Here is a 16160-nt window from a genome sequence, read left to right on the forward strand (position 1 = left end):
ATGATAATCATAATAATAATAACTAGACCTCCTCCTTCGATTTAATCCAGTCCTTAAGCACGTGAAAGTAAATAACTAAAGCGATAATTAGCAATAGTGGAAAATATTTTAAATTGGTGTATACATTTATAAAGTCTGTGAGAGCTTATTTCTCTCTGTGTGCATGAAATAAATTTGCACTGAAACCCGCATTTAAATTGTGCCATAAAAACAGCATGAGAGCAGCAAACGATGGTAATTCATCTAAAAACATTTGATGCATGCAGAAAGCGCCGAAAACCTGCCGTTTCATAATTATCCCCCCTGTTAAAGCTCGCTAAATTCATTACAAGTTTGCTGCAAGAACAGAAGAAAATCTCATATATTATTTTCTACGCCCATTCCGTTCTTAAATCAAAAATAGCTTTAAAATATGTCAAAGCAAACTTACATTTCTGTTGAAAAATCCGCACATTTTTGTTTGTAAAATGACTTAGCCAATGTGGATAAAAAAAAATATTAAAAATGATAATAATAATAATAATAACCCGACGAAACCGAGCAGAAGACCTCGTGAAAACACAAACGGGTCAAAAAGGAAAAGGTCCACAAAAAGCGTAGAAAATGTTGAAAGAAGCACTTGGTTCCTTATTAAGGCGAAGATACAATATTTATTCCGTGTCTCCTGGGATGCTCCGCTCCGTCTATTGTCCTCCCATTCCTCAGTGCTGATGCTTAATTTTCAAAACTTCTATATTACCAAGGGACCTACGACATCAGCCGAGAAATACCCTGCAAGTACAAAATCCGTGAGCCAGCCCCGTCCGTGCAGAGGGGAGACGCTCGCGTTCCGCCAGCTTTCTACCGTTACCGAGAGCACGCGAGGGGGGACTTTTCCATTTCTCTCGCTTTTTGGGGATTTTAAGGCATTTTTATTATTATTCGATCCGGCCAGAAAGGAGAGGAAAAAAATACGGGTTACTTTGGAGAAAGCACAATGTCAGCGACCTTCCCCGGACTTGTCCACGACGCAGAGGTAAGGGTCGTTTATTTACTTTACAGATTTTAATTTGTGAAATTACAGCAGGTGTGTGGTGGAATAAGTACTGTTTGGTTTGAAGGGAGTTACAGAAGCATTTCGAAATAGCGTCTGCTCGCAGGGAGTCTCTAAGTGGAATATAATTTATCGCAAGGATATTAAAGAGATAAAAGTATGCATGGAAGGAGAAATGAATCGGTGCAGCTCCCGGTAAAAACGAGGCTTTTTTATTACTAGTGTGTGGAAGCAAAGGGGGCTCGTGTGTGTGAGCCGGTAACGGCGTGATTAGGACATTTTAGGGCGGAACACTCCGCTGTGTCTCACTCTGCTTACCTCCCATCCACAATGAGCGAGAGAGCTGGGACAGTAAATTTGCCAGCAGCTCGGTAATAATAATAATATATAACAGCACGCCTTTTAAAACGCTGCGAGGAGAGTGACAGGCATGCCAAAGGGAGGAAGAAAAAAATACCGATGGCTCCTGTTGCCGCGCGTTCGTTCCCCTCCCGGGCGTGTGGAAATGACATCTCCTTCAGGTGGTTTAAAGTGGGGGGGAAAAAGCGCTTTGAGTGTGTGAGTTGTGTTTTTGAGTGTGTTTGGGAGGCAGAGAGAGGAGACACCGGCTGATGCTAAATGACACGGCTCATATATTTCCCCGTCTCTTTATTATCTTGTAGATACGTCACGACGGATCAAACAGCTACCGGCTCATGCAGCTCGGCTGCCTGGAGTCCGTGGCCAACTCCTCGGTCGCCTACTCCTCCTCCTCCCCGCTCACCTACCCGGCACCGGCGGGGACGGAGTTTGCCTCACCCTATTTCTCGGCCAACCACCAGTACACGCCCCTCCACCACCAGTCCTTCCACTACGAGTTCCAGCATTCCCACCCGGCCGTGGCCCCGGAGGCCTACGGCCTGAACTCGCTGCACTCGGGCCAGTACTACCAGCAGATCCACCACGGAGAGCCCGCCGACTTCATCAATCTGCACAACGCGCGCTCGGCCCTCAAGTCCTCGTGCCTGGACGAGCAGCAGCGGCGCGAGCTGGGCTGCCTCGACGCTTACCGGCGCCATGACCTGTCGCTGATGACGTCACACGGCTCACAGGCCTACGGCGTCGGTATGCACCACCCGGACCAGAGGCTGCTGCCCGCCGCCGGCCTGGGCCTCCCTCCGCCTGCGGCGGACGACCTGCAGGTACCGGTGGCCTCCATACCTCTCTTTCTACACTCTCTTCTCCACACGGCTCGAACACGTTATTGTGCCCCCTTCCTTCGGCTTCGCTTCTCCGGTTTATTAAGTCTGCTCCATATAGGATAGCCGACAATAGGATACAGAAGGGCAACAGCCCGTCTTGGTTGTCACAAGACCCAGTGCCCCAGTATCTCTGCCCCACTGGCCTACTATTGAAAAACTTTACCCCCCTTTTGTAGCACAGCAATCCCAAAATATTGAACAGAAAGACAGCGCCAGATGTCTGTCTGTCTGCCTGTCTGCCTCATCTGTCTGTTGTCTATGACACTCACAAAGCTGCACTGGTCTGTAGTTATCCCCATCCAACGACTCTGTCCTACTTTCTTTTCTTTCTTTTTTTTTTGTAAGTCATAATGGATATCATCTTGAGATAAGTTTGGTGCCAAAGCAAACGTGACTATAACAGGCTAAGTAAATGTCAAGTCCACACGGCACAGTGCCTCTGAAAAGCAAGCCTGTTTCTAAAGGTTAATTGACTGGCAGTCTATACAATCCCATTGTGAAATCCGCCCTTTATTTTTCCACAAACACACGTGACCCATATTTTACATAATTCTTTTCGATGTAAAGAAATGGTCGAGATGAAAATGGATTCGCACGGTTCTTGAGCGTGTGTGTGTGTGACAGAGAGAGAGAAAGAGAGAGAGAGAGGTCGAGTGTGTGTGTGTGTCCGGCTGTCTGTTGAGGCAAAGAAAAGCCGCTGGTTGCTCTATTCTCCGGTAAAGGGCGGATTAACGGATCGGGATTCAGGGCACAATGGCCTGCTCGAGCACCATAAAGCACCGTAGTTTATCCAATTACCGACTTAACGTCAATCAACTTTGTTACTTATGCAGCGACATCTGAGCTGCTTCAAACGCGGCTCTAGTTAAACACAATTTAACACAGTGGCACATAATTTCAGTCGCGTTAACTATTTACCACCTCTACTCGAGCTTTTATCGACGCATTTACGAGGTATATTTAGGCATACAGTGCTTTTTTTTTTAGTGCTACAATATTTATAAAGCATTTAATTTTAAGGAATAAAAATATAAAATGTTATATATTTTTAATATATTTATAGATGTATAAATGTATATTTGTTAATAAATAATATGGGGTGTGGCAATATAACCCAGGGATTATTCTAAGTCTTCAAATAGGAGCTTATAGATATACATTTATAGTGCAGCCTGTTTTTTTTAAAAATATTTTTTTAAATAAAGACTTCTACATATGATTTAATACATTTTAATTTACTGATAATTGCAACATATTTTTGCGTAACATTTTTCATATTTTATTTTATTTATTTTATTTCACTTTATGCACGCTCGTTAATGCAAATATTAGATTTATTTCGAGATTTTTTTTAAAGGCTTAACAGGTTTGACCATTTTTTTTACGCTAAGAAAGAAACGGCTCGTGAACCTGAGCTTACACGAGGCGGATGTATGGACGGAACAGATGCGCCTATGGTCTCGTGCAGCCCGGTCGCATCTTTGAGCGGGTTAAAGAGATTTTCATGCTCAACAAAAGCAGCTGCCACACCTTTCTACCGTCACTAAGCTAATTCATGCAAGACCTCTGCGTTTTGTATATTGATTTTATAATCACTTTAGCTTCGGAATAGAAGAAAAGAAACAGAGCAGGAGCTGGTTAAGAAGGAGCAACAACAAGCTCTCTTTCCCAGTTAATTTTAATCGGGGGCTTCTGCGTGGGCCAGGCCTAGAGGCTCACGCGGGGGGATTAAGCATTTTCTGAATAAAAAAGCGCGTGTTCTCCTTTCTTGATGACATTGTTGATAGCACGCGAGTCTGATCTGCATCTTGAAAAATGGCGGAGGTAACAGGTTTTCGTGCACGTAGGCCTACATATATGTTGAAGCCTGGTTGCTTATGTGTACACAGACACTGATGCCCCAACAGGTTGGTGGTGGCTGCAGTAAATTCTGCAAACCTTTTGCTCATTTTTGAGTCTGCGTGAGTTGTGCTGTCCTCGGTTATAGCCTGAAGCCTTTCAAATTAAGCTCGTTTCTGGGTAAGCCGTGAGCTGCATGCTTTATTTCGCTGTGCCCTCAATTTTACTCAAAGCCTGCTAAGTGATGTACACTTTCTAACAAAAAGGCTTCCAACACTAGAAAACTGCTCAAAGGGCGTGCAACAGGGGCCAGTGTTTGGACTCAGTAAGGTGCTTTCCCCCCCTCCCAAGCTCTTTCTGCTGTGAACTTTGCGGTGCTTTGAAGGAGTTTTAATTGTATAGATGTGGTGGTTTTCAACCTGTGGGTCGCGGCATTCCAAAGAGGTCAGAGGATAAATCTGCAGGGCCCTAATATGGAAGAATTAAAGACACCTGGAAACCTTCAAAATTCATTTAAAAGGGGCGAGTCATTTAAAACTACAAGAATGCATCATTTTTATCCATTATAGGATTGAGGCACTGATCTATGTCTGCACGGGCACAGAGAAGCTTTATGGTGTTACTTTCAAACCTGACATTTCACTTAGATTTGTATTCTTTGTTTGCATTGTATATGGATCTTGAATATACATAAAACCGAGCAACATATGCCCAGTGTTTGTTGTCACAGTTTTATTTCTTCTGATATACTCCCGTGACTGCATGAGTTTGGCTTTTAGTGTGTGGCTGCAAGTGAAAAGAAGGGGAAAATGGGGATTCACGTCCTGGATGTCCTAAAGAATGACTTCACCGCATACGGAGAAAAAAAGAAACAAACCGCACTAATTGTTGCTGCATCTGAAGCCTGGCAGCTGGGAAGCTCCAGCGGTGTACAAAAAGAATCTGGTTAAAGTGATTTCACCTCCCCGCTCGTCCTAATGAGTGCGTATCTCCGCAGGGCTCCGTGGAAGCGCAGTGTGGGCTCGTGCTGAACGGCCAAGGGGGCGTCATCCGGAGAGGTAAGGCCCCCGTTTATTCTCTGCTGCGGTTGTTGTTATTGTTGCTGCTGCTGCTGTACCGGAGGCCGTGAACACTCACGGGCTCGACACGACAAGACAGCGAGCAGACAGACAAACAGGCGGAACACTCCTCTCTTGTCTGCTGTCAACACGCTGCAGCAGGAACGGCCCCGATTTGTCACCTATTTAAACAGCAGCGCCGTACAGGCGCAGAGGCAGTGCTCCCCACTTCCAGAATGTCACTCAACACCCACGTTTTTTTAAACACCAGTCATACCAAACCTTGGCTTTGAGATTGGCGACATGATTAAAATGCCACGAATTAATGTGATGACTTATATTTCTAGTGTACTGATACAGTTACTTATAGGCCTTGTACTTAAACGCGCATTTGACACATGCCCTCTCACACTAAAGTTACGCCAGAAGCTTTTATTTTGAAGTCAGACGTGTGGGTAATATTTTATAAGACTGACGGCGTGCGTTTGTTTTCATGTAATAATAATATTATATGCTATTAATTTAATATTCATGGTTGAGTTATCATAAATTCAGTGTCGATTTTTGTTAAAGAAAAATGGCGCAGACGTCTATATGAAAGCAGATTTAAATAATCAATATTATTACAATAGAGAAATATTGTTACAAGTGAGTAAGATTTGGGTTTAATTTAACAACACAATTCTGTATCCTCTTAATGTTTATAAATGTGTACGTTTATAGTAATTTGAAAATATTTTTGGCCAGAAAGTAACCTAGTATTTAATAGTTTCGCAGCTGCATTTGTGGACTTTTTTTTAAAATTTAAAAGTAAATGTTTTTGTGGGATACAAAGAAGAGCAGTCAGGTTTGTGTGTCTGTAATGCAGCTGCTGTTTTTATGTGTTAGCACCTGTGTGTTTAATCTGGCACAGCAACCAAAGATGTGGCGGCTAAGGTTAGCTTTTCCAAGGGGAAGCTGTGGATGTGTTCCCCGGCCTTTTTCTTTCTTTAATTTTTTTTAGAGGGGACTGTGTGCAATTTTCCACACTGAGAGGAAAGGCTGTGTCTCGGGTTTAATTTTTCATCAGCTCTGCCTAGGTGTTGGGGCTTTTCTCTCGGATTGATGCGGGAATCCCTTCGCTATCACTTTCGGTTAATGGTGCGCCGTATTTGGCCCTGAGCTCAGCCGCTGCAACCATCACAACCAATAATCTTTGCTTTACCTCCCGCTCCCGTATCGATAGCTTCTCTCGCCTCGGGCGGACGCTTTGATATGCTAATGCCGAGCGGGGCCCCGGATTCAGCCGAGATCATATTAATGTTGTTCTTTCTGACTGCGGCTTTGGCGGCATGAATATTCACATAACCTTTTTCAAAAGAAAATCACTCAAGAAATGCGGATCCTACTTAGGAGGAGTCGTCTGTGTTTTTAATCACCCTGCTATCCCTTTTCCAGTTCAGTTCTAACAGCAGCTTCACAGATCAAGCCGATCTGTCAGACGCGCGCCCCCGCTACCACATCCCGTGCACGCACAACCCTCTCTTCTGTCAAGACATTGGCGGGCTTTTTTGGGGGGAGCTATAAACATTGTTGTTAAAATATGAGGAGAATGGCATTTGGCCCTTGTCTCTTTTTCTTTAATTTTCGTGGCAAACTCGTAAAAGGCGCTTGATTCCGCGTGTGATCCCGCCCGCCGCTCGCGCCGCAGCCCGAGGCTACTCTCCGTTGCTTAAATACCGTTATCGCCTCTGGGCCCGCGCGCTCCACTGACTGCACTACCGGCAATAGCTCTTTTCGATTGCCCTTGGCAACATAAAATACAAACTACTTTGAATCAAAACATTTTTAGGGGAATTAATATGATGTGAACCCGCGGCTTTCAGAGACGCGCGCCCCTGTCAGAGCGCGTGAGTCTGACAGACAGGTTTGCCCGGTTTGTGTCACTTATGGAGACACGGGCAAGCCGGACCGCGCGCGCGCGCATATAAACACACGCGCACGCACACACCGGGGCTCAGGCTTAACCAAAAGTATCAATCGATTCCCTCGACCTGCAACCGTCCATTTTTTGACAGCCTGAGTGAAACACAGGTCCCATACAGTCTTGTACAAAGTGGTGCCCGCTGGAGTACAACAGGCTTTTGTTTCCACACCATTATGATGTTACAGTTGTGCTGTGGGCATGAGTCGCTGTCCAGGTGCTGGAATGAAAGGTGCTAGCCGCTGTCCATGGTGCTCAGACCGGATGACATGTTTTTGAGGCTGCATGTCTAACCTCAACCCTTCCTGTGGCCAGAAAATGATGCGAATCTAGCACATTTCAGCAGATTGTGAATAATAGATTCTGAGAGCAGAAATATGGGTTACAGCTGGTCATATATGAGGCTTAGTTGGTGGCCAAATTGTGCCCTAAAAAAAGAGAGAGAGAGAGAGATTGGCGTGTGCAGCCAATCTTCGCCTGCAGCATTGTTCTCTTCGGCCTAAATGGCATCCTTTTTTCTCCATTTCATCATATCCAGCACGCCTTAATAACAACGCGACACACCCTGCTGTTAGATTTGATAATGAGGCAGATGAATAATAGAATATAGCCTACAGTACATCAGACAGAAACCTTGCGTTTCGGCTGCTTGGGACTTTATTTCAAGTGAAAGTTTAATAACGATAGGCCCACTCAGAACAGTCGATAAATTCCAGGAGGATCCAGTAACACTGATTCAGACGCAATTAATAATGTGAAAGGGCCTTCACTACACAACCAAAATCATTTATTCACACTTTCAGGAGCCTCAAGTACACAATGAAATCAACATGGTAGCTGGTGGTGGATGATTTAAAGAAGGTTTTGTTTCCCCCCTCTTGCAGAAACACCATATTATTGTTACATAGAGAGAACCATTGGGCTGAAGCAGGCATATAAATATATGTACACAGTAATAAAAGCATTTAATATTTAACTAGTGAGGAGGGCTGAAAGACACATATTGATTGTGGAGAATGAAGATGCTCGATTATTATAGGGATTAATTTTTGATTTAATAATATTTACACATATATTGCATTTACATTTAAACAGATAGGGAAGCTGTAGAAGATGGACAATTTTCTTGGATGATACACCTTCTTAATATAACGACTAAGCAAATTCAGCTAATTTATGGGAATAAATTTTAAAAAACTGTATGGAAAAAAATAGGCTTAATCTTTAATGTATTTAATGTCTGACGTGATGGGAAAAAACTGTCTCAAACAAAATGGTTTTATCATCATATGAAAGACCTTCCAAATCATTCACCCTGATGCAAACTGTTATTATTAACCAATAACTGGACAATAGAGTTCTTGTTTGATGTGTGCACAGTTCACCCAGTTGGTTTTTATTCTTTGTATCACATCTTGAAATGTGGGATTCTTTGAAATCAGAACCAAGGAGACCTCATGCAAAGTGTGTACACAGCTGAAACCACCCTCTATGAACAAAGGTGCAAAATATTCTGTGCAGTTCTCCCTGAGGTAGCATTCAACGAAAGCTTTATCCAGTGAAACTTTTCCACAGAAAAAAACACATTTGCATGATTTCCAACCAAGCAGACATTTCAATCTGTCATTTGAGCAACGCTGATCCAAATACTCAGTGAATGCTTGCTGGTTTATACTTTTGTGCACTCTTTTCTGTCACCAAAATGTTCATATGTTTTCTGAAACAAGATTTTTTTTTCCAAGGTCCAACTTCATTTTTAATAAATGCATTTTTTAAGTATCTTGTTGCTTTTTGATGAAATATGACTTGATGCATTATTACTGTAAAAACTAACATTTTTGTTGCAGAACTTAAAGAGCAAATCTTGTATTGATACTTTATTAAGCAGTAATGTACTATTAACACGACTATAAAATCTTGCAGTTCAGTGACAGACATTGGTGTAGCATTCAGATCTTGGATCAGTTTTTTGGGGGGGGCATTTTGCTTGTTTTTTCTGTTTTGACAGAATAAAGCATTAAATGTGCATTATACAAAGCTGTTGCCTTCATTAGAACATTTTGTGCAACCTTCTTACAACACTGAATAGCAAAAAGTAGCCTAAATTTGGCAAACTAGTCCTTTCAAACCTTTACAGTGATGCTGCTTTTTCTTGCACCTTGTTGTAACAAGCTTCCTGTCTCTGTGTGCAGGGGGAACATGTGTGGTGAATCCTACAGATTTGTTCTGCTCGGTACCCGGTCGGCTTTCGCTGCTCAGTTCCACCTCAAAGTACAAAGTCACCATCGCTGAGGTGAAAAGAAGACTGTCCCCGCCAGAGTGCCTCAATGCTTCCTTACTGGGCGGCATACTGCGTAGGTCAGTATGATGCACATACAGGATATTAGTCTGACAACATGCCTAAGCTTCATCACAGCGTCTCTAAATATAACTACACTGATTAAAGAGAGTATATTGATGTATCGGTTTGAAGACAAATCAGACTTATCAACTGTTTTGAGAGTTCGCTTAGTGCGGCTGAAGTTTCTGTGTCATCTTACTGCAACATTATGGATCTATATGCTGCTATGACAGAGCTGCTTACAGCTCTAAAGAACTTCAAACTCATTAAGAGTCTAAGCCTAAAATATCCTCTCACAAATAAATCCTGAATCCACTGTGACCACTGGCCAGTGCCTTGATGAGTTTCAGGCATTCATCAGATTCTGATATCTAGTTCTGAAGTATCACTTTACAGGTTAATCAGTATCATCTCCAGAGAGCGAGAAACCCAAGTTTCAAATGTGTTTAATCAGTAGCAGGGTTGTTAACGGCTTCATTTGGCAGATTAGAGCAATTTCTAAAAAAACAAAAAACAAAAACATTTTGACATACTTGTGGTGTAAAAACATCTGAAAAATCCTAACGTCTCTTTTGGTGCATCCACACACTGTTAAATTCTAGCAGCATGTAATGATATTGGAGTAAGGAGGTGAGTGTGATGGATGGGGACTTTGAAAGTGAAAAAAAAATTTTTTTTTAAGTGTAAATCTGGCTGGTGAGCATTGGAGAGCGCTGGCTGAATCTTTGTAGCCCTCAGATGAAACAGAGGATATATAGCAGCGCCCACAAAGACTATTGTAGGCAAATGAGGGCCGGGGCTGCACGCGCCGCCATGCCCAGGGAGCCAGAGGGAGGCGAGACCAGGCCAAAGCATGCCAGGATCAGAGGAACCAGAGGAAAGCAAGAGTTGCCAGCGCTGTATTATTGATGAGGTGGAGAGAAAGGGAAGGGGGAAAGAGGAACGAGCAAGCACAGAGAATATGGCTGGTCCTACAAGATGAGGAATCAACAAAGTAAAATAAAATAAGATAAATGTGCAAATAGCTACTGTTGATCCTCGTGTGAAGAATATAAACTGCAAATCTCTAACAGATGAGTATCTGGAATGTGTTTAATAATCATGTTGTGTCATTTAATAATAATCACTTCACAAAGAACAACAGAAATGTGCAGAAAGTTGTCTCGAGTGGAACTGCAGGTTTAAAGTTTTATGGCAGAGGAAGGAAGCACATATGCTTTAAAAAAATAACATAAAAGACTGAGGAAGCTTTGTGCCTCTGCCTTAACCTTATGGCTTTGTCACATCAAAACAAATCCATATTCTTGCCTTGTTTCTTGTGAGACTTAATTAAGCACATCCTTTTCAGTAGAACAAGGAGTTCACATTAATTTGATTGTACCTTAGTTCTATGAAAAATGACTGGCTGATCGATGCTGCTTCTGCTCCTGCTGCTGTGCTCCATATATTCAGTCTTTTGGGGTCTTGTATAATTCAGTTGCTTGACTTTGTAGGATATGTGATGCATAGTTCTTTACTATATGTTTCCAGAGCAAAGTCTAAGAATGGAGGCCGGTGTCTTCGTGAGAAATTAGACCGTTTAGGGCTCAACCTACCAGCAGGACGGAGGAAAGCCGCCAACGTAACGCTGCTCACCTCCCTGGTGGAAGGTAAGTAACTTTCCTGCACATTTTTTTTTTGTCATTTTCAATTTATATTGCACCACATTAATTTCATAATACAGTTTAATTGTTGTCTCATCAGTCTTTTTTCCCTCTTTTGTTTTCTTTCAGGTGAGGCGCTCCACCTGGCGAGGGACTTTGGCTACACCTGTGAGACAGAGTTTCCCAGTAAGGCAGTGGGTGAACATTTGGCGAGGCAGCACAGTGAGCCAAAAGAAACCAGCGCGCGCAAGAAGATGGTCCTGGCTACAAAGTGAGTGAAACACATGCAACGTACAGACACACACTAAAAGAAGATGGCAAGAAACAAAAAACTTTTGCTACTGCGTGGTCACACAGAATAGGTTTTATTTTGAAATTCTGGAAATGTGAATGTTTCTGAGTGATCAGGTTTCAGTTAATGTTTGTCTGTTGTTTAAGGCATGGACAGATCTGTCCCTGTCAAATGTCAGGGAGAGATAAATTTTACTTAAACACTTATATTCCTATTTACAGCCATTACCAGCCATTACAATCCTTTGATTTAAGAAAATCTTTCAGAAAAATGATTAACAAGTAAATATAATAATAACAGTAGGTAAGCTTTGGTGTGACTTCTTGCTCAAACTGTTGTAAACTCCTTCACCTTACAGCAGTTTCCTGCATGGAACACCTACTGTATGTGGAAAATATTGTGTTACCACATTTAAGGGGTTAGCGCTTATATTTATATAATTGCAAGAGCTTTATTTGTAGTTCCTTCTTACAGTATAAAACTGTATTCTGAATATGCTGAAGGGGAAATAAAACTCCCACTCTTTTCCAGATAAGTTGATTTTGTTCCAATAAAATCAGCCCAAGAGTTGCTATAATGCTAACTGAAATGCAAAAAGACAAGACCAGAAAATGCTGCGTGGTGCAGAATCTTTGGTATCATGTTAGGAAAAACAATGAACCAGTGGAAGTAACTTAAATCTGCATGTGGGTGGATCCAAAATGATGAGGGTGGGTGCAGAAAAGGGAGAAAATGTGATGGTTTTGTTGGAGACAGATGGTAAACCCTCAGTCCCTCCTTCTGTCCGTCAGGCAAATCTGTAAGGAGTTCCAGGACTTATTGAGCCAAGATCGCTCTCCTCTGGGCTCATCCAGACCAACACCAATCTTGGACCTGGACATCCAGAGACACCTCACACACTTCAGGTAACACGTGTGACACGCATAAGAAAATAATGGAGCGTTTCCTTTCTTTTCCCTTAAGGATGTTGCCAATCTTGAGTCACTCTCGGCACTAAATCTACTGAGCGAAGACAGTTTTCTTGCAGAGCCTCGCTCTGTGTTTTCCCACTGACCTCTCTGCCATTTTAGAAAGATGCAGCTGTGCAGTTTGATATTTGGCACAATTGACAGAGGAGGAGGAAACAGCGCCTTGTTAGCAGAAATGTCACATCTATGGCGTCATCATTTGCAGAATATACAACATCTTATCAGACCTCTGAAGGGAGCTGTACTGTAGACTGCTGGGCAGAGAACCAGGATGTGAGATCAGTGGTAGAAATAAAGTGACAGATTGAACAACAACATCCTTCTGCCAACTTAAGGGTCTGAGCTCAAGGACGAGCAGCTATTTAGCTCTGGACAAACCGGCATGATGATCTGATAGGACAGATGAAATGATATCAGACTTAAAAACTGATTCTTAAAAAGCGTTTCAATGCATATTTTACCTTGTATCATAATCCTGCAATTTTGTAGCGCTTTTAAATTTGTGATGTCACGAATGTTCAGATTCTGATGACTGACTTTGAAAAGAGAGTTTATTTCAAATAAACTACAAAAACACTGTTGGCTAGGACTATCACTACACTACAAATATCAAATACAGATATGGGGACATGATATGACTTTTAGCCAGTATGTCTAATGTTTTTTTTTTCAAACAGTCTCTTTCAAAAGTGATAAAAGCCTAAAGTGAATTTGATTAAGACATCACCAGCAGTTCAACAGCCAAGATTAGAATAACCTTAGACAAGAACGACAACAACAATCTTATGTGAAATTTCCTAATCGGCAAAGCTCTAATTTGTATTTCATAGTTTAAGCTGGACAGCGTTCAGGCCTTTGCTAAAACAGGAGCAGAAACTCTGTGTTTCCCAGTAAACTGCTGTGGAAACAGATCATCGCAGAGCATCACAGAGAGGCTTTTCTGACAGACTAAAGAAACTTCATTCAGAGGTTTTGAAGCTCCATAATGCAGGAGGAAGGTTTCACCGCAGGTGTGAGAAAATCTGAGTCACTTCAGCTGTTAGTGTCATACAAACTCCCCAACAGCTCCACTGATTCATTTAACCTTCACTTCTTTGGTTTGTCATTGCTCTAATAATCATTTCCCTCTCTTCCCATGCAGTCTGATCACTCACGGGTTTGGCACGCCGGCGGTCTGTGCAGCTCTCAGCACCTTCCAGACAGTGCTGAGCGAGATGCTCAACTACCTGGACAAAACCTCGAGTGGGAAAACGAGCGGAGCCGGCGACCAACAGATCAACAACAGCTCGGAAAAGACGCAGCTCCGGAAAACAGCCGAGCCCCAGAGCAAAGACGGGAAAACAGAAAAGACTGAGTAGCCCCCACCCACCCGGTCCCCGTGCCTTGGAGCGCTGCATTTAGAAGTGTGCGTGCGTGAGTGTGTGTGAACGCGTGCACTCTGAAAGGGGATCTGTTATTTCCCATGCATTGCTGTATCTTCTTTGGGACAATTCCTATTTATTGTTATTTATTTATCTTATGTTGACATGTAACACTAACTGAACTGTCCCAAGCAAGACATCCTGATGTGTGAGCGAAAGCAACGCATCCAGTGTAAATGTGCGTGCGTGCGTGTGTGCGTGTCGTGACAAAGAGGAGCCTTGCCATGGAGATGGCTGTGACTCATCTAGTACTTTATTTCTTTATTTATTAATTCTCAAAACAGGAGGTAAACAACACAGTTTCCCAGGACAGGTTGGGGGGGGATACATATTTAACACACACACACACACACACACACACACACACACACACACACACACACACACACACACACACACACACACACTCAGGGTTTGTAGGGATGTAATCTAAATCCAGTTAATTCAGGTGTGGATACTCTGCAAAAGTACAAAACCTGGAGCTGTTTTTTTTCCCTCTGAAGAATCATTTAATGTGTTTTTATTTAAACAATAAGAGATATCAAACACACGAGTTACAGTTTTGCTTTTTGTGCAATTTCCATCTGACTGAAATAAAATAATTGAATCTCCCAGACATCCTCAACAACAGAAAACTGAATGCAGCTTTGACCCAAACCCTGATGCACACATACAGACAGACTTTAACACCACACACACACTCACACAGCCACACCCCCTTCACCTGTATGAGCACTTGAACAATGCCAAGCAGACATTTTTTTTTTTCATTTTTACACCGTACAATCAGTGCCATAACAGCCTGTATGTTTACCACGCGGATGAAAGACGAAGAGAGTGTTTCTGGACGTGACACTGATGGAAGCCACTGCCCGGGGTGGGCTTCACTGCGCTGTGTGTGAGTGGGAATGTGATAAAGAGAGTGAAAGCGAGAGAGAAGGATCCAACTCAGCCATTTTGTAAAAGGTGACTTTGCAGTTGCCAGCATTACTCTTCCCTGTGCATGTCTATCTTTGTACACTCCCCAGATCGCAAGTTTAGCCGACACGAGCTCTCTGACTCGCTCATGAACATTTGTAAAGATATATATAAATATTTAAATTACTTTTCTTGTAGGCTTTCAACAATATATATGTTAAATCCCTACCTTCTAAAATGCTGGTGTTCAATAAAGACAGTTGCTACGTGTTCTACAATTTACCTTTATATGTCCTGCACAAACACACGCACACACCGATGCACACGCTCCACATACAAAACATACAGAAGGAGGCGACAGAGCAAGTACAGACTAAAGTGAGGCAGCCTAGATCAAAGCAGCCAGAGTGAATTATCCATACGAGTTCATAGTGTTAAAATTATTGAAAGCCAGGGTTCCTCTCTAATGTTGCGAGAAAAGGCTCTACCTACAGAAAAAGTTCAAAAGCCTCCTTTGTGTTCACGAGCATGTGTGCTTTCTTTGTTTGAGCGACTTCTGTCAGGTTTTCTGTTTATTTATATTTCAAAAAAATAAATATATCTAATGATAAAACAGAGAGGAGCAGCTGCCTGCTGGCGTCTCCATCCGGGCTCTGCAGGTTCTGTTTACTTTTTAATATTCCATTCATTTGAAAGGAGGTCACGTTCGCTGCATAACACAAAAATACATAATCAGACAGGATGCATTTACAGTGATGCCTGCACCGGTTTGTCACCCTGAATCAGTGCAAGCAAAGCCTCAGGTGGGAAAGTAATGGTGGCTAAGAGAGATGTAAAGGAAGGAAGTGACACGGGAGCAGAATATCAGTATATTCCCAGGATTGCTGTTATTGTTCAGCCTGGTATTTGACAGATGGCGTTATCATCCAAATCCAAATGCGTGCAGTCGGTGTTTTGTGTCTACAACCCCTGAGCTTTAAAGGTTAACTAAAATTGTTTAGAAATCAAGGGTGTTTTTAAACCACTAAATGAAGATATACGCACAATACAAAAGCAGCAGTAAGCGAGGAGGAATAACTACCAAAATATTTGAGCTGGAATTACAAAAGCGTATATAATAAACACAGTTCTAGATATTTTAGGGAACCACTTGACGTAACACGACTGAGTTAAATCCACAAACCATTTCTTTATTTCTGGGTTTCAGTGATCGTGTGCAGTGCGGTGGAGGTGGGGGTATGGTTAATGGTGACAAAAGACTAACCCAATCCTCCGACAACTCAAAAGACAGCAGCAAGGCAAACTTTCAAATCACTATCAAGTAATTCTTACAACATTTTATGTTGGAGCTGAACGTCAATTACTTTGTTGTCAGCAGGCAGACAGTCAACTGTCAAAAATTCTGATTATCCTAAATGAAAGATGCAAAACTGCCTCCTTGTT

General features: G+C 42.4%; 1 protein-coding gene across 1 annotated transcript; it reads left to right on the plus strand.

The window, feature by feature from the left end:
* Nucleotides 1-733: 733 nt before the first annotated feature.
* Nucleotides 734-14982, plus strand: tfap2d (transcription factor AP-2 delta (activating enhancer binding protein 2 delta)). Its single transcript, XM_085247831.1, has 8 exons — nt 734-1015; nt 1696-2214; nt 5111-5171; nt 9327-9492; nt 11006-11124; nt 11248-11389; nt 12202-12315; nt 13520-14982. Exons 1-8 carry the CDS (start codon nt 977-979, stop codon nt 13734-13736), a joined length of 1377 nt encoding a protein of 458 aa, XP_085103957.1. The 5' UTR covers nt 734-976; the 3' UTR covers nt 13737-14982.
* The last annotated feature ends 1178 nt before the right edge of the window (nt 14983-16160 follow it).

The sequence above is a fragment of the Mchenga conophoros genome, linkage group LG15, assembly GCF_057382185.1.
Source record: "Mchenga conophoros isolate Kocher_MC1m ecotype Shallow Benthic linkage group LG15, M_conophoros_male_GT1.1, whole genome shotgun sequence".
NCBI lineage: Eukaryota > Metazoa > Chordata > Actinopteri > Cichliformes > Cichlidae > Mchenga > Mchenga conophoros.